Source organism: Pecten maximus, chromosome 8 (assembly GCF_902652985.1).
Source record: "Pecten maximus chromosome 8, xPecMax1.1, whole genome shotgun sequence".
Lineage (NCBI taxonomy): Eukaryota > Metazoa > Mollusca > Bivalvia > Pectinida > Pectinidae > Pecten > Pecten maximus.
The window spans coordinates 4,305,983-4,330,789 of NC_047022.1; the positions used below are offsets into that span (position 1 = coordinate 4,305,983).

Sequence of the window (24,807 nt, forward strand, 5' to 3'; positions counted from 1 at the left end):
AAAATATTTTAGCTTACCATCATTCACGACATTGTCTTTTTTCTTATGTTTCTTGGAGAGTCCAGACAATGTGTGTCTTTGTAATTAAATTTTGAAAGCATATTCTTATATTGAATTGGCATGAATGTGTGGATTGTCATGTCACATTGAAAACATATGTTACAATTAAAACCATGTGACTTGATTTAATTGTTAGTTAGAAATTATTTCAAGCTTCATTGAATCTTTGTCAACAGCACAAACAGCTCAACATCAATGCAAGTGATTATATAGTCTTAAGAATCTGTGTCTGGTGGTCAGGGGGGCAGTTGATCTGGTGGTCAGGGGGGCAGTAGATCTGGTGGTCAGGGGGCTGTATATCTGGTGGTCCAGGGGGCAGTAGATCTGGTGGTCAGGGGACTGTATATCTGGTGGTCCAGGGTGCAGTAGATCTAGTGGTCAGGGGGGCTGTATATCTGGTGGTCCAGGGGGCAGTAGATCTAGTGGTCAGGGGGGCTGTATATCTGGTGGTCCAGGGGGCAGTAGATCTAGTGGTCAGGGGGGGGCTGTATATCTGGTGGTCCAGGGGGCAGTAGATCTAGTGGTCAGGGGGGGCTGTATATCTGGTGGTCCAGGGGGCAGTAGATCTGGTGGTCAGAGGGGCATTAGATCTGGTGGTCAGGGGCAGTAGATCTGGTGGTCAGAGGGGCAGTAGATCTGGTGGTCAGGGGGCAGTAGCTCTGGTGGTCAGGGGGCAGTATATCTGGTGGTCCAGGGGGCAGTAGATCTGATGGCCAGGAGGCAATATATCTGGTTGTCAGGGGCAGTAGCTCTGGTGGTCAGGGGGCAGTAGATCTGATGGTCAGGGGCAGTAGATCTGATGGTCAGGGGGCAATATATCTGGTTGTCAGGGGCAGTAGATCTGGTTGTCAGGGGGCAGTAGATCTGATGGTCAGGGGCAGTAGATATGGTGGTCAGGGGCAGTAGATATGGTGGTCGGGAGCAGTAGATCTGGTGGTCAGGGGGCAGTAGATCTGATGGTCAGGGGGCAGTAGATCTGATGGTCAGGGGCAGTAGATATGGTGGTCAGGGGGCAATATATCTGGTTGTCAGGGGCAGTAGATCTGGTTGTCAGGGGGCAGTAGATCTGATGGTCAGGGGCAGTAGATATGGTGGTCAGGGGCAGTAGATATGGTGGTCGGGAGCAGTAGATCTGGTGGTCAGGGGGCAGTAGATCTGATGGTCAGGGGGCAGTAGATCTGATGGTCAGGGGCAGTAGATATGGTGGTCAGGGGGCAATATATCTGGTTGTCAGGGGCAGTAGATCTGGTTGTCAGGGGGCAGTAGATCTGGTGGTCGGGGGGGGGGGGGGGGGGGGGGGGCAGTGGATCTGGTGGTCAGGGGGGGGTGGGCAGTGGATCTGTTGGTCCTGGGGGCAGTAGATCTGGTGGTCAGGGGGCAGTAGATCTGGTGGTCAGGGGGGCACTCGTGAAAAATATCAAAATATTAGCCACACTGGTGAAATATATTTGGTATTACTGAAGACGCTGTTAGATATCCTCTATACCTTCTAATTTCTCGAAGTCTTTTCATGGCCCCCCAAATTAGAAATAACAAAGTTCAACTGTATTTAGTATAAAAGTTATAGTGATTTAACATGTTTCGCTGATATAGTAATAAGTGTCAGGAAATAAGTTTTCATTAATTTAACACCCGACTGAAAATACTGCAGGCTATTCAGAGATATATATTTCAAGAGGCAAATCTCTGTAGGCCAGTTTCTTGACTTGACCAAAAGTAATCTTTTATGAAAAACATCTTTTATTTATTTTTTCGAATATTAACTAAATAAATGTGAGCGTGTGATTTTGTTTTTTTTGCAGGGTGAGGATCCTTACAGAGCTGAAACAGCAACAGCAGCGAGACATTGGTGACCTGGAAGTCTCCCGTTCCCAACTCCACGAGTCTGCGCAGGAGCTGGCCATCCGCTACGATGACTGTCAGGAAGAGCATGAGGCCATTCTCCGCAGGTTAGTATTGTACCCCATCAGAGGGACATTAGTCCTCCACAGGTTAGTATTGTACCCCATCAGAGGGACAGGAGTCCTCCACAGGTTAGTATTGTACCCCATCAGAGGGACAGGAGTCCTCCACAGGTTAGTATTGTACCCCATCAGAGGGACAGGAGTCCTCCACAGGTTAGTATTGTACCCCATCAGAGGGACATTATTCCTCCACAGGTTAGTATTGTACCCCATCAGAGGGACATTAGTCCTCCACAGTTTAGTATTGTACCCTATCAGAGGGACATTAGTCCTCCACAGGTTAGTATTGTACCCCATCAGAGGGACATTAGTCCTCCACAGGTTAGTATTGTACCCCATCAGAGGGACATTAGTCCTCCACAGGTTAGTATTGTACCCCATCAGAGGGACATTAGTCCTCCACAGGTTAGTATTGTACCCCATCAGAGGGACATTAGTCCTCCACAGGTTAGTACTGTGCCCCCATCAGAGGGACACAAGTCCTCCACAGGTTAGTATTGTACCCCATCAGAGGGACATTAGTCCTCCACAGGTTAGTACTGTGCCCCATCAGAAGGACATTAGTCCTCCACAGGTTAGTATTGTACCCCATCAGAGGGATATTAGTCCTCCACAGGTTAGTATTGTACCCCATCAGAGGGACAGGAGTCCTCCACAGGTTAGTATTGTACCCCATCAGAGGGACAGGAGTCCTCCACAGGTTAGTATTGTACCCCATCAGAGGGACAGGAGTCCTCCACAGGTTAGTATTGTACCCCATCAGAGGGACATTATTCCTCCACAGTTTAGTATTGTACCCTATCAGAGGGACATTAGTCCTCCACAGGTTAGTATTGTACCCCATCAGAGGGACATTAGTCCTCCACAGGTTAGTATTGTACCCCATCAGAGGGACATTAGTCCTCCACAGGTTAGTATTGTACCCCATCAGAGGGACATTAGTCCTCCACAGGTTAGTATTGTACCCCATCAGAGGGACATTAGTCCTCCACAGGTTAGTACTGTGCCCCCATCAGAGGGACACAAGTCCTCCACAGGTTAGTATTGTACCCCATCAGAGGGACATTAGTCCTCCACAGGTTAGTACTGTGCCCCATCAGAAGGACATTAGTCCTCCACAGGTTAGTATTGTACCCCATCAGAGGGATATTAGTCCTCCACAGGTTAGCATTGTACCCCATCAGAGGGACATTAGTCCTCCACAGGTTAGTATTGTACCCCATCAGAGGGACATTAGTCCTCCACAGGTTAGTATTGTACCCCATCAGAGGGACATTAGTCCTCCACAGGTTAGTATTGTACCCCATCAGAGGGATATTATTCCTCCACAGGTTAGTACTGTGCCCCATCAGAAGGACATTAGTCCTCCACAGGTTAGTATTGTACCCTATCAGAGGGACATTAGTCCTCCACAGGTTAGTATTGTACCCCATCAGAGGGACATTAGTCCACCACAGGTTAGTATTGTACCCCATCAGAGGGACATTAGTCCTCCACAGGTTAGTATTGTACCCCATCAGAGGGACATAAGCCTATCCTCTGCAGGCTAGATTTGTGTCCCAACTAAGGAACATGAGTCCATTCTCCATAGCAGTGATCACTGCCTGTTTAAGCATGGCGGCCCCCACCCCTAGCTGGCTCCCCAGGACAGGGTCCTCCATAGGTAAGTTGTCCTAACAGAGTAACACAGGTCCTCCCTAGGTTATTGGTGGTGTCCCAACAGAGGGACACAGGTCCTCCCTAGGTTATTGGTGTCCCAACAGAGGGACATAAGTCCTCCATAAGTTAGTGGTCTCCCAACAGAGGGACACAGGTCCTCTATAATTTAGTTGTGTCCCAACAGAGGGATGTGAATCCTCCATAGGTTAGATGTCCAAACGTGGGTTTTAGACGGACATGACTAAAAATACTGGGAAATATGTGTACTCTGTATAACATTGAAAAGTTCTTAAGTTTTAGAAGAATTTTAACTGGACTCTGATTTTGTTAAAGAATTGAGTCTTTGATGTAACGGTTACAGACCCGTAACGATTGTTGTATGAGGAGAGTATTAACTGGACTCTGATTTTGTTACAGAATTGAGTTGATTTTGTTACAGAATTGAGTCAGTGATGCGGCGGTTACAGGCCCGTAATCCAGTGTTGTCCGAGGCAGAACGAGGAATGAAAAAAGATTTAGAGACTATGGAGGAACAACTGGATAACTACCGAAAGAGTCTTCATCAGGTAACATTGTCTCTCCTTCATCAGGTAATGTTGTCTCTCCTTCATCAGGTAACGTTGTCTCTCCTTCATCAGGTAACATTGTCTCTCCTTCATCAGGTGACAACATCAGGTAATGTTGTCTCTCCTTCATCAGGTAATGCTGTCTCTCCTTCATCAGGTAACGTTGTCTCTCCTTCATCAGGTAATGTTGTCTCTCCTTCATCAGGTAACGTTGTCTCTCCTTCATCAGGTAATGTTGTCTCTCCTTCATCAGGTAACGTTGTCTCTCCTTCATCAGGTAACGTTGTCTCTCCTTCATCAGGTAACGTTGTCTCTCCTTCATCAGGTAACGTTGTCTCTCCTTCATCAGGTAACGTTGTCTCTCCTTCATCAGGTAACGTTGTCTCTCCTTCATCAGGTAACGTTGTCTCTCCTTCATCAGGTAACATTGTCTCTCCTTCATCAGGTAACATTGTCTCTCCTTCATCAGGCCGGTAACGTGTCTCTCCTTCATCAGGTAACATTGTCTCTCCTTCAAATGAGGGCAAACATATTGTATTAATACTAGTTCTTCTATTACAAAATGTGAAGAAATACTGATCAGTATAAGATAAAGGTCATTGACAAGGTCAAGCTCTCTCAAACTTGTAAGTATTTTGTTACAACGTTATTGATCAGAGTTGATGTAATGAAACAGAATCACATGACCATAGGTCAAAGGTCAAAGCCTTAATAGTTGATTGGTTGATAATAAAATACCAACTCAAATGAGTATTTCTCATCGCTGCACCTGTCAGCGTGCGGCCATCGATGTCAGCCCCGCACAAATCCCTGTCACGCGTCATCGACGCAGAGTTCCACAAATCAGCGTCACTACGGGCTTTAACTGTCATCAGAATGTCGTGTAGATAAAATTTATGATGGCCATTTTACATAATAATCAATTAAGTTTAAACTTATCACCTACACTACCGTTCGGTAGTCACCCATGATGTATGTCTCTGTATAGTAGAACATGTAGTTTGGCAGACTGCGAAATATATTTAATCAATTATTCAAACATGCTGACTTTTCTGTGTTCATTTCATGTTTATTGCAATATATATTATCATTCTGTGCTAGGAATTATTGTAATGTATAACTAACTGCACTGAAAATACTGGATCAAACAAATTTCTTGTCGGTATGGAACATGATATCAAATCTGTTGCTATCGCTGAAGGTCAAATGTCAAGGTCACTGGTACTTTAAATAACAAATTGGTAAATTCTCTGTAATAGCTTCATTATGTTAGACCAATCAAAATTAAGCTTCAGTTCTTCCTTGCTAAAAGTTGTTCCTCAGGATTGTGTATGAGGTCAAAGGTCAAGGTCACTATTATTTGCATAGACAATCAGTTTACATGTGGTGACTTGGTTATATTTTGCCCATCAGACTGAAATTCATAGAGTTGCTTTTCGACTAAATGTGTTTTCATAGGGATGGCTATTCGGGTTTTAATTAAAGGTCAAGGTTATCATTGCCGGGCCCATCAACTGAAACTTTTTCCTGGAGAAATTTGTCTGATCTGAAGGTCAAAGTTCAAGGTCATCATTTAGACAGAAATGAGCTTCATTTGGCCATTGTAACTTGAGTGTTGTACAACTGTTCTAAATTGATAGTTTTGGTTTTTGAATTTTTAACCCATTAAACAAAATACCCTATTAAGCATTATCCGATTAAGTGGAAGGTACTGTATTTGGTTGAGATAAATATCAAGAGGTCAAGGTCACTGGCTGCCTCCATCTATAGATCATGTTTTGTAGTTGAAGAATTGATTCTCTATTAATACTTTCTGACCAAATGTGCTTGTTAGAGATATCATTATCTAAAATTCAAAACGGCTACACACCAGTAGCTTTGACTTTGTCATCTTCAATGCTATCATTTCCATTTATCCTCATGGTATACAATAATTTTTACGAAACCTTGCCCAAGGACACAACCAGCGATAACTCAACTTTCCTGGGGCTAATCAACCCCAAACTTCATACAGGCCTTCCTTATCAAAAGTGATTGCATGGGATTGCTTTTTAGACCTGAAGGTCAAAGGTCAAGGTCACTTTTACTTAAAATAGAAAATTAGTATCCGTGCCATAACTTAAGTTTCCTTGGGCTTATCGAAACTCAAACTTCATATATACCTTCATTACCAAAAGTGATTGCATGGCATTGCTTTTCAGACCTGAAGGTCAAAGGTCAATGTCACTGTTACTTGAAATAGAAAATTAGTTTCCATGCCATTACTCAAGTTTCCTTGGGCTGATCAACCTCAAACTTCATACAGACCTTCCTTACTAAAAGTGTTTGTAGAAGTCTAATTCAAATTACCTGGTACATGAAATAATGACTTATGGTTACTGGGAGTTCTCAGAAAAGAGGTAGAAACCATTGAATACACTGTTTACCTACGTATGTGTATTAAACCTGTTTTGTATATATAGATAGTCACTGTCATATATGTGTGCATTATCTGTCTGGAATTCAAAATGTTTTATGAGCTTCAAACACACTCAAAAAATCTTTCCTTTTTGTTTAAATTGTATAACTTTCTTCATAATCACCAAACACAGGAGACACATCCACCTCCATTAAAATTCTTGACTAGGTTAAAAATGCTGAAAAAATTCTTCTACCGGTTTATATTCTCAAAAGCAGAGTAGCCTTCGATTTTCCTTTATTCTCATGGTAATTTATGGATTATAGAGAGTCCCATCTTTATAAATTGTTTACAACAACAAAAACAAAAAAAAAATCAAAAAAAATTCAAAGAATATTTAAAAAACTTTTTTTAAGCACATGTACTATCTGCCATTTATTTAACAATAAAAGAAAATCAAAAGGAAACATCTCTAGGTACCTAAAGTTCGTTTGCCTATATATTATTCTGTATGTGTACAGTTGATTCACAATCCCATCACACTAAACAGCTACATGTCTGCATTACCTAGTGAAGGGAAGTAACTCTACTATATTTTGGTATGTTTAGAGATGCTTAGAGACATACCATAACTTGTCTACTGTTACACACAGAATGTGAATAGCCCAAGGTCAAATTGAGGTCGGCTGTGTTATTTGTGTAAACAGAAGAAATAAAATTAATTTGAAAAATGTAGTTTTCATTTTTCGTAAATTTTAAGTAGTTCCATGGGGGTTTTTTTTCTTCAAAAAATTTATACATATATGATTATTAATCATACATTATGACTATTACTGATGGTGAAAATGTTGAATTGAAAATTTTTTCTTCAATAATTTTGTTGTGAGTCAAATTTTGTCTTTATAGATTTATACTATATCAAGTTTACAATGCTTCAATTATATGAGAAATGGTCAGTACTTTACCTGGAGGCACAACCAGTGTCCAGACTTGACCAGTGTAGGTCAGTCACTATTGATTCAATCGAGACATGTTGATTGGTTCATTTGTCATCTGACCACTCCACCTGTCCACTATTCACTCAGCCATGGCCATTGACCGTTACAGCGTGACAGTAATATTCAATAATAGCCCAGCTTGATGACCTGACCAATAATTCTGGACATCTCATTGACCGGTGATATTCAATAAAACCCTTGTTAATGTCCGCCACACTAGATCGCCACATGTCAATCATTTTTCTGGTGTAAGTAGGACTTTACGTGACTTATTGCCTGGTGATTGGAGAGTCGAGTTTGGATCATTTGATCATAGACGGAAAAAGAGGGTAAATTATATAACCACGGGTTGATACTATTCAATAGATTTTACCTTTTAATTTCGTATGAAAAACCATCAATTTATTAAAAATACATTAGAATCAGTTAATATGGCAATCTGAACTATTATTCTTTGTGGATATTGCTGAATTACTTTTCACATGCAATTGGATTTGCCGACATGGAAGTGATTTTTTATTTATTTTACAAAAAGAGGATCTGAATGCATGCAGTCTGGAGAGTTAAATCTTATTGTTTGGCCTTGAACAACCTTAGGCTTATTTGTAACTGTGGAAACACTTGAATCCTGGTCTGTGGTCTGTTAAGTCTTTCATTTATTAGTGAATTCCTGGAAAAGTGTAACTATAACCTTACAGTTTTTTTCCAGCTTGTCTCATCGTTTGTATATGTACTCTACCCACAGCCAGTACGGAATTGTATAACAACCTCCGAAGTCCCACCGGATTGTTAATGGACAATTCGAATTATTGTATTCCCTATTTAAACCAAATTCATAAAGCTGTCAGTTTACTCCTGCAAAGGAATCCGTTGCTAATTCACAAATTTTCAGCGAGACAAAATGACCGCATCCCCACAACATCCTTGCTCCTACTGGAAACAGTGTTAGCACAGGCCTTGAGAAAGCCTTGAATTTCACCTTGGGCCTTGAAAAGCCTTGAATTTCACCTTGGGCCTCCCTTACAGATGTTGATAATTACCATGTCAAGTTGTATTTTGATCAAGTGGATAGTTATAAGTTCCCTTTTTGTTCTCTTGTTCGCTCTCAAGGTGACTTAGATGACGGGTAAAATGGGCCTTGGATATTTAATTAAGACATTGAAAAAGCCTTGAAATGGCCTTGAATTTGGTTTGACATCATCCGTATGAACTCTGGGAAAGATTTTGATGACACAATCGTCAAATCAACACTGAAGATTTAGTTAGATCTGCTATCAGTAGTAGGAAATACCATCAGGTGACAAGTTCAGTGATTGGCTTATGTATCATAAAGTACGGTGTTCTGTCAGCCGCGGTGAACATAGTCCTCCTGTCATGCTTGATTGGTTTCCAGTTATGGTAACGATAATTACCAATGTTGATGTACACTCCACACTGTCAAGTCTTGTTAGCTTAACTAGCCAAGATTATAATTTTATTCAGGATATTTTTATAACCCCCAAAGCTAGAAACAAAGTATATATGTTAGAAAATATTAAAAACACTGTCAAATGATATGCAGAAAATATTTTATGAAAAGTTTTATTTATTTATTATTTTTTTTTATTTATTTATTTTTTTGATGACTAAGTTGACAATATTTAATTGCCTGGATGTATAAGTGTTAAAGTTTTGTCACTTTTCCTGTTGGGTGTTTAAAGAATCGGTAATTACTTCCAGCTGAACTTCAGTTATTGGCATTTAGCAACTAATAAAAGTTTGGAGAATCAAGTTTACCTGACAAAGGTCATTGTGTGACCTTACATATCGTCCACAGTTTCCATAGGTTGTCATCCCGGCATCTGTATGATAATGAAACTTTGACACTTCATCCTGCATAATGAGTGTGGTGTGGACCTTAGGGAAAAGTTTACATAAGGAAAATGATTTTATCTGTAACAGTGGATTGAAGTCTGATTGTATGTAGAATCCCAGTTTGGTGGTAAAAATATTTTAGCTTACCATCATTCACGACATTGTCTTTTTTCTTATGTTTCTTGGAGAGTCCAGACAATGTGTGTCTTTGTAATTAAATTTTGAAAGCATATTCTTATATTGAATTGGCATGAATGTGTGGATTGTCATGTCACATTGAAAACATATGTTACAATTAAAACCATGTGACTTAATTTAATTGTTTGTTAGAAATTATTTCAAGCTTCATTGAATCTTTGTCAACGGCACAAACAGCTCAACATCAATGCAAGTGATTATATAGTCTTAAGAATCTGTGTCTAGTGGTCAGGGGGGCAGTTGATCTGGTGGTCCAGGGGGCAGTAGATCTAGTGGTCAGGGGGGCTGTATATCTGGTGGTCGGGGGGGGGGGCAATAGATCTGGTGGTCAGGGGGGGAATAGATCTGGTGGTCAGGGGGCAGTAGATCTGGTTGTCAGGGGGCAGTAGATCTGATGGTCAAGGAGGCAGTAGATCTGGTTGTCAGGGGGGCAGTAGATCTGGTTGTCATGGGGGCAGTAGATTTGGTGGTCAGGGGGGCAATATATCTGGTTGTCAGGGGCAGTAGATCTGGTGATCAGGGGGGAATAGATCTGGTGGTCAGGGGGGCAGTAGATCTGGTTGTCAGGGGGCAGTAGATCTGGTTGTCAGGGGGGCAGTAGATCTGGTGGTCCAGGGGGCAGTCTATCTGGTGGTCCAGGGGGCAGTAGATCTGGTGGTCCAGGGGGCAGTAGATCTGATGGTCAGGGGGCAGTAGATCTGGTGGTCAGGGGGACAGTAGATCTGATGGTCGGGGGGCAGTAGATCTGGTGGTCAGGGGGGCAGTAGATCTGGTGGTCAGGGGGCAGTAGATCTGATGGTCGGGGGGGGCAGTAGATCTGGTGGTCAGGGGGCAGTAGATCTGATGGTCGGGGGGCAGTAGATCTGGTGGTCCAGGGGGCAGTAGATCTGGTGGTCAGGGGACAGTAGATCTGGGGGGCAGTAGATCTGGTGGTCAGGGGACAGTAGATCTGGGGGGGGGCAGTAGATCTGGTGGTCAGGGGGGCAGTAGATCTGGGGGGGGGGGGCAGTAGATCTGGTGGTCAGGGGGGCAGTAGATCTGGTGGTCAGGGGACAGTAGATCTGGGGGGGGCAGTAGATCTGGTGGTCAGGGGGGCAGTAGATCTGGTGGTCAGGAGGCTGTAGATCTGGTGGTCAGGGGGGCAGTAGATCTGGTGGTCAGGGGGCAGTATATCTGGTGGTCAGGGGGGGGGGCAGTAGATCTGGTGGTCGGTGGAGGGGGCAGTAGATCTGGTGGTCGGTGGAGGGGGCAGTAGATCTGGTGGTCAGGGGCAGTAGATCTGGTGGTCAGGGGGGCAGTAGATCTGGTGGTCGGTGGGGGGGGGGGGAGTAGATCCGGTGGTTAGGAGGGAGATGAACTATGTCTTTTTATATTATTTTTAGACACGTTGATAATTTTGGACATTCAGTAATTTTAGTAAAAGCAACTCTCCACAAACACAAATGTTTCTGATAATAATTCTGGTTTCCAACATTATAAAGCCAATCTTTGTCATTAAAAACTCTTGTGTGGCTAACATTTTGATATTTTTCACTCATGAAAAATATCAAAATATTAGCCACACTTGTGAAATATATTTGGTATTACTGAAGATTATAGTGATTTAACATGTTTCGCTGATATAGTAATAAGTGTCAGGAAATAAGTTTCATTAACTTAACAGAGATATATATTTCAAGATCAAGTTGCATAAGAGGCAAATCTCTGTAGGCCAGTTTCTTGACTTGACCAAAAGTAATCTTTCATGAAAAACATCTTTTATTTATTTTTTCAAATATTAACTAAATAAATGTGAGCGTGTGATTTTGTTTTTTTTTTGCAGGGTGAGGATCCTTACAGAGCTGAAACAGCAACAGCAGCGAGACATTGGTGACCTGGAAGTCTCCCGTTCCCAACTCCACGAGTCTGCGCAGGAGCTGGCCATCCGCTACGATGACTGTCAGGAAGAGCATGAGGCCATTCTCCGCAGGTTAGTATTGTACCCCATCAAAGGGACATTAGTCCTCCACAGGTTAGTATTGTACCCCATCAGAGGGACATTAGTCCTCCACAGGTTAGTATTGTACCCCATCAGAGGGACATTAGTCCTCCACAGGTTAGTATTGTACCCCATCAGAGGGACATTAGTCCTCCACGGGCTAGTATTGTACCCCATCAGAGGGACACAAGTCCTCCACAGGTTAGTACTGTACTGTGCCCCCATCAGAGGTACATTAGTCCTCCACAGGTTAGTATTGTACCCCATCAGAGGGACATTAGTCCTCCACAGGTTAGTATTGTACCCCATCAGAGGGACATTAGTCCTCCACGGGCTAGTATTGTACCCCATCAGAGGGACACAAGTCCTCCACAGGTTAGTACTGTACTGTGCCCCCATCAGAGGTACATTAGTCCTCCACAGGTTAGTATTGTACCCCATCAGAGGGACACAAGTCCTCCACAGGTTAGTATTGTACCCCATCAGAGGTACATTAGTCCTCCACAGGCTAGTATTGTACCCCATCAGAGGGACACAAGTCCTCCACAGGTTAGTATTGTACCCCATCAGAGGGACATAAGCCTATCCTCTGCAGGCTAGATTTGTGTCCCAACTAAGGAACATGAGTCCATTCTCCATAGCAGTGATCACTGCCTGTTTTAGCATGGCGGCCCCCACCCCTAGCTGGCTCCCCAGGACAGGGTCCTCCATAGGTAAGTTGTCCTAACAGAGTAACACAGGTCCTCCCTAGGTTATTGGTGGTGTCCCAACAGAGGGACACAGGTCCTCCATAGGTTATTGGTGTCCCAACAGAGGGACATAAGTCCTCCATAAGTTAGTGGTCTCCCAACAGAGGGACACAGGTTCTCTATAATTTAGTTGTGTCCCAACAGAGGGACATGAGTCCTCCATAGGTTAGATGTCCAAACGTGGGTTTTAGACGGATATGACTAAAAATACTGGGAAATATGTGTACTCTGTATAACATTGAAAAGTTCTTAAGTTTTAGAAGAATTTTAACTGGACTCTGATTTTGTTAAAGAATTGAGTCTTTGATGTGACGGTTACAGACCCGTAACGATTGTTGTATGAGGAGAGTATTAACTGGACTCTGATTTTGTTACAGAATTGAGTTGATTTTGTTACAGAATTGAGTCAGTGATGCGGCGGTTACAGGCCCGTAATCCGGTGTTGTCCGAGGCAGAACGAGGAATGAAGAAAGATTTAGAGACTATGGAGGAACAACTGGATAACTATCGAAAGAGCCTTCATCAGGTAATGTTGTCTCTCCTTCATCAGGTAACGTTGTCTCTCCTTCATCAGGTAATGTTGTCTCTCCTTCATCAGGTAACGTTGTCTCTCCATCATCAGGTAACATTGTCTCTCCTTCATCAGGTAACATTGTCTCTCCATCATCAGGTAAAGTTGTCTCTCCTTCATCAGGTAATGTTGTCTCTCCTTCATCAGGTAATTTTGTCTCTCCTTCATCAGGTAATGTTGTCTCTCCTTCATCAGGTAACGTTGTCTCCTTCATCAGGTAATGTTGTCTCTCCTTCATCAGGTAACGTTGTCTCTCCTTCATCAGGTAACGTTGTCTCTCCTTCATCAGGTAACATTGTCTCTCCTTCATCAGGTAACGTTGTCTCTCCTTCATCGGGTAATGTTGTCTCTCCTTCATCAGGTAATGTTGTCTCTCCTTCATCAGGTAACGTTGTCTCCTTCATCAGGTAATGTTGTCTCTCCTTCATCAGGTAACGTTGTCTCTCCTTCATCAGGTAATGTTGTCTCTCCTTCATCAGGTAACATTGTCTCTCCTTCATCAGGTAACATTGTCTCTCCTTCATCAGGTAATGTTGTCTCTCCTTCATCATGTAATGTTGTCTCTCCTTCATCAGGTAACATTGTCTCTCCTTCATCAGGTAATGTTGACTCCTTCATCAGGTAATGTTGTCTCTCCTTCATCAGGTAACATTGTCTCTCCTTCATCAGGTAACTTTGTCTCTCCTTCATCAGGTAACATTGTCTCTCTTTCATCAGGTAACGTTGTCTCTCCTTCATCAGGTAATGTTGTCTCTCCTTCATCAGGTAATGTTGTCTCTCCTTCATCAGGTAATGTTGACTCTCCTTCATCAGGTAATGTTGTCTCTCCTTCATCAGGTAACATTGTCTCTCCTTCATCAGGTAACATTGTCTCTCCTTCATCAGGTAACGTTGTCTCTCCTTCATCAGGTAATGTTGTCTTTCCTTCATCAGGTAACGTTGACTCTCCTTCATCAGGTAATGTTGTCTCTCCTTCATCAGGTAACATTGTCTCTCCTTCATCAGGTAACATTGTCTCTCCTTCATCAGGTAACGTTGTCTCTCCTTCATCAGGTAACATTGTCTCTCCTTCATCAGGTAACATTGTCTCTCCTTCATCAGGTAACGTTGTCTCTCCTTCATCAGGTAATGTTGTCTCTCCTTCATCAGGTAACATTGTCTCTCCTTCATCAGGTAACGTTGTCTCTTCTTCATCAGGTAATGTTGACTCCTTCATCAGGTAACATTGTCTCTCCTTCATCAGGTAACATTGTCTCTCCTTCATCAGGTAACATTGTCTCTCTTTCATCAGGTAACATTGTCTCTCCTTCATCAGGTAACGTTGTCTCTCCTTCATCAGGTAACATTGTATCTCCTTCATCAGGTAATGTTGTCTCTCCTTCATCAGGTAATGTTGTCTCTCCTTCATCAGGTAACATTGTCTCTCCTTCATCAGGTAACATTGTCTCTCCTTCATCAGGTAACATTGTCTCTCTTTCATCAGGTAACGTTGTCTCTCCTTCATCAGGTAACGTTGTCTCTCCTTCATCAGGTAACGTTGTCTCTCCTTCATCAGGTAATGTTGTCTCTCCTTCATCAGGCCGGTAACGTGTCTCTCCTTCATCAGGTAACATTGTCTCTCCTTCAAATGAGGGCAAACATATTTTATTAATACTAGTTCTTCTATTACAAAATGTGAAGAAATACTGATCAGTATAAGATAAAGGTCATTGACAAGGTCAAGCTCTCTCAAACTTGTAAGTATTTTGTTACAACGTTATTGATCAGAGTTGATGTAATGAAACAGAATCACATGACCATAGGTCAAAGGTCAAAGCCTTAATAGTTGATTGGTTGATATAAAATACTAAACAGTAGATTCTGAACAACTTTCTAGAACCTCTAACAAGTAAGATTGTTAACTTATGATCACTGATTGATATTCTCCTTCATAATCTGAGGTGTTACAACATAACCTGTCTAATCTGATCCCAAAGTAATCTGTCTCACAGACAACTAGGCTGTTCAAATAACGTTTCCCGAGTTGTCAACCTGTCTAATCTGACCTCTGAGTAGTCTGGAGTTGTGTCGTATCTCATGGACAACTAGGCTGTTTCAAAGTATTGCTAAATACTCACAGGCTTCTGGACATAATCTTTTGTATGAATTACCTCCCTTTGTCCCTAGATGCTATCAACAGTTGATGATCTTTCATTGATGGGTATCATGATCTCTCAAGGAAAAAAAGAAATGTGATTTTTACACCCTGTCTTTTGCAGCCATTGGATCACATAGGTCACATTGTACAGGTTTCACTGTACAAACTGCTTCCATCGCTGACCACTTAAATCCTTTATTACATGTTCAAAATATTTCTTAATTTTAAAATTTTGATTTAGTATTAAAAGATATCAGGAAAAGTCATGTTGTAGTGATGTTTGTTTTGTGATTTTATTTTTCAGCTGAGAACAAAACATGAATACCAGACACGACAGATTAAGAAGAGCCAAGGGGCGGCGGCCAGTCACTCTCTCAAAAACTCACAAGTCTCACAGATACGTACCGTCCTACAGCAGGAGTAAGTATACATTGGCGGGGTGGGAGGGATGGCTTGGTAACTTTGATTAGTACATTACAGGGTTGAGGGTGTTTGGGGTGGGCACAGTGTAAATTACAGAAATGAGGGTGTTTGGGGGTGGGCACAGTGTAAATTACAGGAATGAGGGTGTTTGGGGGTGTGCACGGTGTAAATTACAGGAATGAGGATGTTTGGGGTGTGCACAGTGTAAATACAGGAATGAGGGTGTTTGGCGGTGGGCACAGTGTAAATTACAGGAATGAGAGTGTTTGGGGGTGGCCATACTGTACATTATGGAAGTTAGGGAATGTTAGTCTGTGGCTTAGTCATAATTAACTACAGTCAAACTTGTAATAGCGGACACCCTTATATAGCGGACACCTGTCTATAACGGACACTTCCAGGAATCCCCAATGAAAATCACTATATAAATATCATGTATATAGCGGACACCTTCCTTATGCGGACAGCGGACACTTATTTTTGTCCGTAAAGTTGTTAAAAATTCCGTATAACGGACACGTGAAACCATAACCGTGTTGATATTTGTGTGTAAAACGTTTCTAAATAACAAGCAGAGCATTAATTACTCAACTCCCCTGGCAGCAATGCTAACTTAGGAAGCCACTTCATCAGTCACTAATTGTCCTGTTACCTGTAAGTTGCTGTAACAATGGGCAGTAATTACAAGAGAGTGACCGATCGCCATCGGCAGAGGTGTTTGTTTACTCAACCCCACCGGTGACAGCTAAGCTTAGCCATTCAACCATAGCCTAGACAACAAGAATGGTCAGGGGGTAATTAAATCATTATCAGGACCAACAAAAGAGGGACAAAGCAATAGTTATGTCTGTCATAATTGTTTTACTTACAAAATCAACCGTATGCAAATCTGACAGGGCAGGCACATGGTTATAAGCCGCCATTTTTCACACTCGGAACTCCTCGGAATACGACTACGTAACATATTAAGAACAGCTGAAGAGTTCCGAGTGTCTTTGTATACACTATACTAAGGGCGAATTTGTTCTCCTAAAACCAGTTTTAGTTTCGAACCGGTTCTGTAAACTTTCCATTTGTTGAGTAAACCAGTTTCAAACCACATTTAAACTGAAACCGGTTCATTCATTTGTTTCTGATAAACCTAAACTAGTTTATTAAACCATTCAAACCACCACCGGTTGTGGTTTGGAAGGTTTCGTTTCTGAAAACAAGATGGCGAATGTTGTCAACACACATGCAGAATGTGCTCTTGAAGTGCGCTACGTGCTCCAAACTTGCCAGCTATGGCTTGTAGTGTCATTTGACTGGACAAATAAAATATAAATTATAAATATAATAATTGTTTTCCCATTGGTATGACAGTTTTCCCTTGTGTTTGAAAGAAAGTCTGCTAGAACTGCATGCGTTTCCCCGTCATTGCATTGAATTGTGGAAGTATGTCTTCAACATAATTTGGGATTCGGGGGATTTTTGTGCGTTCAGGAGGTATTAACGTTTCAAATACTGCTCTCCCAAAGACACCATATTGAAAACTAGAATTTCGCATTTGTTTCTCAAGAGCAAACTAGTTTTAGTTTACAAACCGTTTTGAAAACCAGGTTTAAACCATAAACCCAAACCTAAACCAGTTTATTTGCAACAAATTTGCCCTAATTGACTGAACCAGAAAACGGTATTTATTAAATTAAATCCCTACATGGATTTCAGAAAATATGTCTCAAAATAGATGCTTACGGATTATAATTATCAGAGGAAAATGCACTTTCATTTATAAAGAGTTAATGTTGTAATAGAAAAGATATTTCAAACATATTTGTTTTCCAAAATATTGAGGATTAATGAAAATTGTTTTACTATGACAAGAATTACCTTTACTTTTTTACTATGTTGAGTATTTGTCTGAATAGATATTCAGTATAGTATGATATTGTGAAGATTTGTTTTGAAACTATAGGCTTAATATAAATTATTAAAAATATCAACTTCAATTTTTGTGTCAGATGAATGATTGAAAATTAATTAAGCATTTATCTTTAATTATTTGTCTTTTATTCATTAGTTTAAGTGTTTAAATATAATAAATCAGGAGACATATAGTGTACTATAAACAGACTTTGGTTTGTTTCTTCGTTTATAAGGGACATAACTCGTTGAACCTCTATATAAAGGACACCTCTCTATAAAGGACACTTTTGTCTTGTCCCTTAGGTGTCCTTTATAGACAGGTTCGACTGTACTCCCTAATTCAGAAATTCTGATGATGTGCATCAAGATACATTGTATATTTCTCTGTTATAGGGGTGAAGATCTGTCTAACATGCTGCACAGGATCAACCAGCTCAAGTTGGACGTAGGAGTGTGACCTTCTCTCTCAACATCTCGAAAGTCAGGTGATCAATCAGTGTGGACACAAGTGGTGACCCAGTTGACCATCTAGCTGTTGACCAGTCTTTGCAACAGATGAAAGTTGGATCAGCAGTGCTGATAACCATTGTAGGTGCTATGAGGGAAAAGTCGGTGTCTGTGGCAAACTGACCATTGTCCAGCTAGCTGGTACCCTCTGAGCTTGATGTGAAATGTGACTGGATTGTGATATGTGGTGTTCCTTCACAGGACATGCTGACGGTAGCTTTTCAAACATCAGGCCAAAAGCTGTCACCATCATTATGGGTGCAGTAAAATATTTTCACCACCAGGTCATGACAATGTTTCTTGTGATGTCATAATGAATCGTACAATACTACATAAAAAATATCAAGTTTTTTTTATAGTGTGTTGTTTCACTGTATATCATTGATATAACTAGTTATTTCTTCACTCTGTCCGACACTGGTTATAATTTTTGATACTACCTTGATGTTGAGGGAGGGGATTGGAAGGGCAATACCTAGGCAGCAAGGGAGGTGAATGGAAGGGCGAGACCTAGGCTCTGAGGGAGGAGAATGAAAGGGCAATAGTTTGGCAGCAAGGGAGGTGAATGGAAAAGTAATACCTAGGCAGCAAGGGAGGTAAATGGAAGGGCGACACCTAAGCTCTTGAGGGAGAAGAATGGAAGGGCAATATAGTTAGGCAGCAAGGAAGGTGAATGGAAAGGAAGTGTGCACGTGATGCCTAGGCATTGAGGGAGGAGAATGGAAGGGCAGTGAGGGAGATGAATGGAAAGAATTGGGGAGGGAGTAAAACAGAAGAGCAACATTGTTTTCAAGGCCTGGACTATATTGTTTGTTTCTATTTATGTAAAACAGGTAATATTGTTGACAAACTGATTTGAATCTGATGTTTATTTTAATAGATAGTGATCATGTCTTGTTGATGTGGAAGTATGTTTTTGAAATAAATAAATTTGATTGTGATTTCTGAAACAAATCTGTAGTTTATGGTTAATCTAAATCTTGTGTCAGATAATTTTTTACCAGTATTCAACAAGAATTACTTGTAATTCTATGTCTTGCCTTTCCTGCTCAGAGTTTTATGCAAACTCCAAAATTCACTAAAATTTCAATATTTTCTCAAAAAAAAAAAAAAAATCCACAGTATGGACACCCTGTATACATTATAGACATCTGTAGATATTGATGCATTGCAAATCATATACATGTATCAAATGTCATTTTTACCCCAAAATCATCTCTTTCTGAACCAAGACAGTAACATACTTACGATATGTGATAGAATTCATTCCAGTTTGGCAAAAAAAATAATAATACAAGTTTTTCAAAAAAATTTAAAGTCATAACCAATTAACCATGCAACAGAGTTGCTAACATTGACAGCCGTATTACTTTTCTGCCATAATACATTTCTGTCAAACTCGGAGCACAAAAAAATTCTCAAATTAAAAGAGTTATCATAAGGGAACCTTGAATATCCTTGTATCTATATATAACCATCCAAAAGAACATTTCAGATTCAGAATTTCAACTTAAGTTTACTGTTAGTTGGAATTTGTTAATGGATTGGGCCAAGTTCAAGTTTTTCGGTTAACTAGGGGTTGAATTTAATTTCTCGCAAAATATATGTACTGTCGTAAACAAACCTGCATTGTACTTTTAATCTATACATGGACATCCCTTACTCACATTTCAGAATTTGAATTCACCAACAGTTTACCATTTGTTAGACAATGTTGATCTATTGTACTATGTTAGACTTTTCCATTTAGCTGGAGATTGAACTTAAATTCTAAATTTTATAGTTGGATTGAACTTAAATTCTCAATTTTATAGTTGGAGAAATACAAAGTTGCAATAAAATTGTTGAATTTTTCTTTTTTAAGTAATTACAATAATTAATACCACACGTTGACTTAATCCAAATGATACACAGAAGTGGACACAGGAAATATATAATTACCAGTAATTTAAGTTAATGAATTCAAAATAATGGACAAATAAAAAAGTCATTTCAGTTTCATAATATTTTATTAATTAAATAAATTTATTATTACTGCAAAACATTAACATAAAGACAATAAAATGTGTAGGAACAAATAAATATTGAATACAATTATTAACCTCTAATGATGTTAACACAAGAACTTATCAACCCTACAATTATAATCATTTGAAGTCAAAGAATGGATAAATCATAGTTTCAGATGAACTGTAATGAAGATAACATAATTTGAAGAAATTAATGTTCTTCAATTATAATTACTTGGTTTAAAAAATAAATGTTTGACGTTTTCTTAAGTGTGAAATGAACACTCATAAAACAAATGTATTTAACCATTAAAACTGGGAAAAGATATAAACGTCCTCTGTGTTATTCATACTTGTCATGTGTGAAGTTTCTTATCGAAGACAGCACTTACCTAAATCCAGTATATTTAAACTGTTCATCTGTTGGATATTGAATGCATCAATTACATTGCGAAGAACAATAAGGGAAAAAAATCTATTACTGGTTTTTTGGCAACCAACAGCGGTTGGAGGATTGTAGAATTAATATGAGAGATCAAAGATCCGACAATAACTCGGGAGATCAAAGATCCGACAATAACTCGGGAGATCAAAGATCCGACAATAACTCGGGAGATCAAAGATCCGACAATAACTCGGGAGATCAAAGATCAGACAATAACTCGGGACATCAAAGATCTGACAATAACTCGGGACATCAAAGATCTGACAATAACTCGGGAGATCAAAGATCCGACAATAACTCGGGACATCAAAGATCTGACAATAACTCGGGAGATCAAAGATCTGACAATAACTCGGGACATCAAAGATCAGACAATAACTCGGGAGATCAAAGATCTGACAATAACTCAAGAGATCTGAAACCCCTCCGCCCTGGAATACATGTTACTAGTCCAGTTCTAAACAGATGGTATCAGAAGATTTGAAGCAGAAAGAGACAATAACCTGTATACAATGTTTACATGTTATGTAGGAACATTAACATTTTATCAATATATTCTTCTGATTGAGGTATTGTAATTATCTGGCAATAAGCCCATGTATATAAAAATAAGCTGGCATTTTTTGCCGTTCAATAAGTTACTAACAACTGTAACTTCTTCTTTGTCCAGTACACCCTCTGACTTTGAGGCTATGACTTGGTCCCTGAGATTGGATAGATGTGATTAAGGATTAACTGTTTACCGCAACATCAGTTTCATCACTGATGTAAACAACAGACTGAATATGTAAAATGTTAAATGTGTATGACATTTGTAGTCAGGGTGGAATGTTTTACATCCACAGAATTTGGAACTAACAAAAACAAGAATCATGGTACATGTATGTTATATACCCCCTGGTATAGTTATGTAAATTGTTTATAATCAAATAAATCACCGAAATCACTAAATTTATGCATAAATCACCACAAATTGTCCATATTATTAAGCAATACCTAATAAATATATTAAGGAACCCTGGTAAATTCTAGCTGCTTCCTACCAACCCAGCTAGGAGAGAATTTCTCCTTAGCCCATGTGGCAGAGCGTTAGTCTAGTAATCCAGGCCAGGGTCTTGGGTTCGATCCCCAGCAGTGACGTTAACCTGACATCTGTTAAATTGGAACCAAACATTATCTGGTGTAAATATCTATGCACTGCAAAAAAAAAAACTGCAAGTTTGCCAAAATAACTAATTTTCAAAAGTTACATAAATAGCACTTAATTGTACTTCCAGAGAACCCGAGCTTAACACAACACTTTAAAGCCCAATTTCCAGCAATGATGGAACATAAAATTTACATACAATGTTCTGCAAAAGATTGGTGTGTTGAGATGTCCAGTAGGTGGTCTAACTAGAACACTGACACGTCAGAAAGGGCCCCGCTATGTGTCTGACCCTTCAGGGTAAATGTAATAATTATTGTCAATGTTTTTCCTGCCTATATAACTGGGTTCGCCAAACGACCCCATTCTCAATGCGTTTTAGCCTGATTTTTTCCCAAAATCAACTCGAAAATTCCCAATAATTTCAACCAATCAGAAACCTCCATTTGTTACCATGGCAACAGACGGTTTCATAAGTGGTACCATTGTGTTTGGCTTCCCTAAAAACCACTATGTACCAATTTCCACCAAAATCGAACAATATAGAAATTTCAACCAATCAGAAACCTCCATTTGTTACCATGGCAACAGACGGTTTTGTAAGTGGTACCAATTTTCACCGAAATCCTTCAACTCTTGTCAATAATTTGGCGCAAAAGAAAAAAACGGACAGACGGACGGACAGACAGACAGACAACCTGATTACTATAGGGCACCACATCTTCGATGCGGGGCCCTAATCAACCAGGTTATTTATTAAACAAAATTACAGTTAACCTGGTTATTGCTACAAATTAAAATCAATAAGGTTATAAGATTAACCAGGTTATAAGTACAAACTTCAATAAGTTATATAATATTATATTCAACTTAGGTTATTAGTATAGGAGCAGTTGATGGTGATATCACGTCGGAAAACTAAGTAAGCACAAACATTTCATGTTATTAGATGATTTGTGCTGAATAAAGCCTTTTGAATAATGATAGGATTACATTCCTTTTCTAAAAAAAAAAAGTAAATGACAATTTTAGACCTTTTAAATCCTTCAAACGAATTTAAATTGTTGAAGCAATCAAAGTTTCCAATTGAGAACAAGATCATTCATTGATAAGAAAATGTCAAAATTGTTTTGACTGCTAAAATCCAAAAGGGTCGATTACCTGGCATTTTGAAGCCGACCCAGGATGACCTTGACCGTTGACCTTTGAACTTGTGACCTTGAACTATGAGTTTGATCATTCTGTCAGTTAACTCTTGGTTTATTTCTTGACAACTTTGCATAATCGAATAGTGAACAGTTAAAAACAACAAAGATCCAGTATTTTCATGTTAATGTTAAAATCCAATATGGCCGCCTAACAGCCATTTTGAATCCGATTTGCATGAAATACTACACATCTGATCTAGGATGCATGAGGAATCATCAGTTCCAATTTGATACAAATCCTTCATCTCCTTCAATCATTTTTGTGCAGAAGAAGAAAAAACGGACAGACGGACGGACAGACAGACAGACAGACAGACAGACAGACAGACAGACAGACAGACGGACGGACAACCTGATTACTATAGGGCACCCGCATCTCTCGATGCGGGGCCCTAATTATCAAATCTGATTACTTTCATTAATTGTAACAAATCAAGGTAGTGCATGTAATGAAATTGACATGCAATATATACAGCAATTTTATTTTTATTTTGTGCCAATCGGAACATGTAAATTAAGAAAATATTTGAACAACAAAAAAAAGATTGAAAACATTTGACATACTGTATATATATTAAATGTAAATGAAAAACATTGAAAATTTTAGCAAAATTTGTGCCCAAAACCTCCAAAGGCTAAATGTGTTGTAACATATACAGTTCACTCCTCCCTTCTGTGGTGAATTTTATGCAGGTTAAAAGTATAACCTTTTCTTATTCCATCACTTTATTTGATTAGACCTATTGTCTTTTATTCTCTCAACACCAGTTTTCAGTATTTTCTGCCTGTGTCTTTGTTTTTACAGCTTTGCAAGCTTTCAATGTAATGTAATGTAAACTTTATTAATTTTACAACAATAATGAAACAAGTTATATCAACTTATATTAATCACGCTATATCATCTTATATTAATCACGCTATATCATCTTATATTAATCACGCTATATCATCTTATATTAATCACGCTATATCAACTTATATTAATCATGCTATATCATCTTATATTAATCACGCTATATCAACTTATATTAATCATTCTATATCAACTTATATTAATCATGCTATATCAACTTATATTAATCATGCTATATCAACTTATATTAATCATGCTATATCAACTTATATTAATCACGCTATATCAACTTATATTAATCCCGCTATATCAACTTATATTAATCACGCTATATCAACTTTTATTAATCACGCTATATCAACTTATATTAATCATGCTATATCAACTTATATTAATCATGCTATATCAACTTATATTAATCATGCTATATCAACTTATATTAATCACGCTATATCAACTTATATTAATCCCGCTATATCAACTTATATTAATCACGCTATATCAACTTATATTAATCACGCTATATCAACTTATATTAATCACGCTATATCAACTTATATTAATCATGCTATATCATCTTATATTAATCATGCTATATCAACTTATATTAATCATGCTATATCAACTTATATTAATCACGCTATATCAACTTATATTAATCACGCTATATCAACTTATATTAATCACGCTATATCATCTTATATCAATCATGCTATATCAACTTATATTAATCACGCTATATCAACTTATATTAATCACGCTATATCAACTTATATTAATCACGCTATATCAACTTATATTAATCATGCTATATCAACTTATATTAATCATGCTATATCAACTTATATTAATCACGCTATATCAACTTATATTAATCACGCTATATCAACTTATATTAATCCCGCTATATCAACTTATATTAATCATTCTTGTTGGCCCGGATTGAAGCGTGTGAGGGGTGTGACTATGGGAAGAAACCGGAGTACCAAGGGAAAACCCATGTGGTCGCGCAGATGACCCCATATACCTTTTCATGTCCAATCGGATAATCAAACCCCGGCCACCTAGGTGAAAGGCAAGTGTGTTACCACTGTGCCACCCGACCACCCTTTCAATCATGTATGTGTGTGTGAGTGAAGGCAGTTATGTGTCAAATGTTAAAAAAGTTTCTGTTTTTG

At 39.4% G+C, this 24,807-nt stretch overlaps 1 protein-coding gene across 1 annotated transcript in view; it reads left to right on the plus strand.

The window, feature by feature from the left end:
- LOC117332647 (nucleoporin 88-like) overlaps positions 1-19,082 on the plus strand; it is a 69,805-nt gene extending 50,723 nt beyond the window's left edge. Inside the window, exons 12-15 of the mRNA XM_033891637.1 lie at positions 1,863-2,009; positions 4,123-4,249; positions 15,437-15,552; positions 17,854-19,082. Of these exons, the coding sequence (XP_033747528.1) occupies positions 1,863-2,009; positions 4,123-4,249; positions 15,437-15,552; positions 17,854-17,917 (454 nt within the window). The 3' untranslated portion in view covers positions 17,918-19,082. The remainder of the gene's footprint in view (positions 1-1,862; positions 2,010-4,122; positions 4,250-15,436; positions 15,553-17,853) is intronic.
- Positions 19,083-24,807: the final 5,725 nt, after the last annotated feature.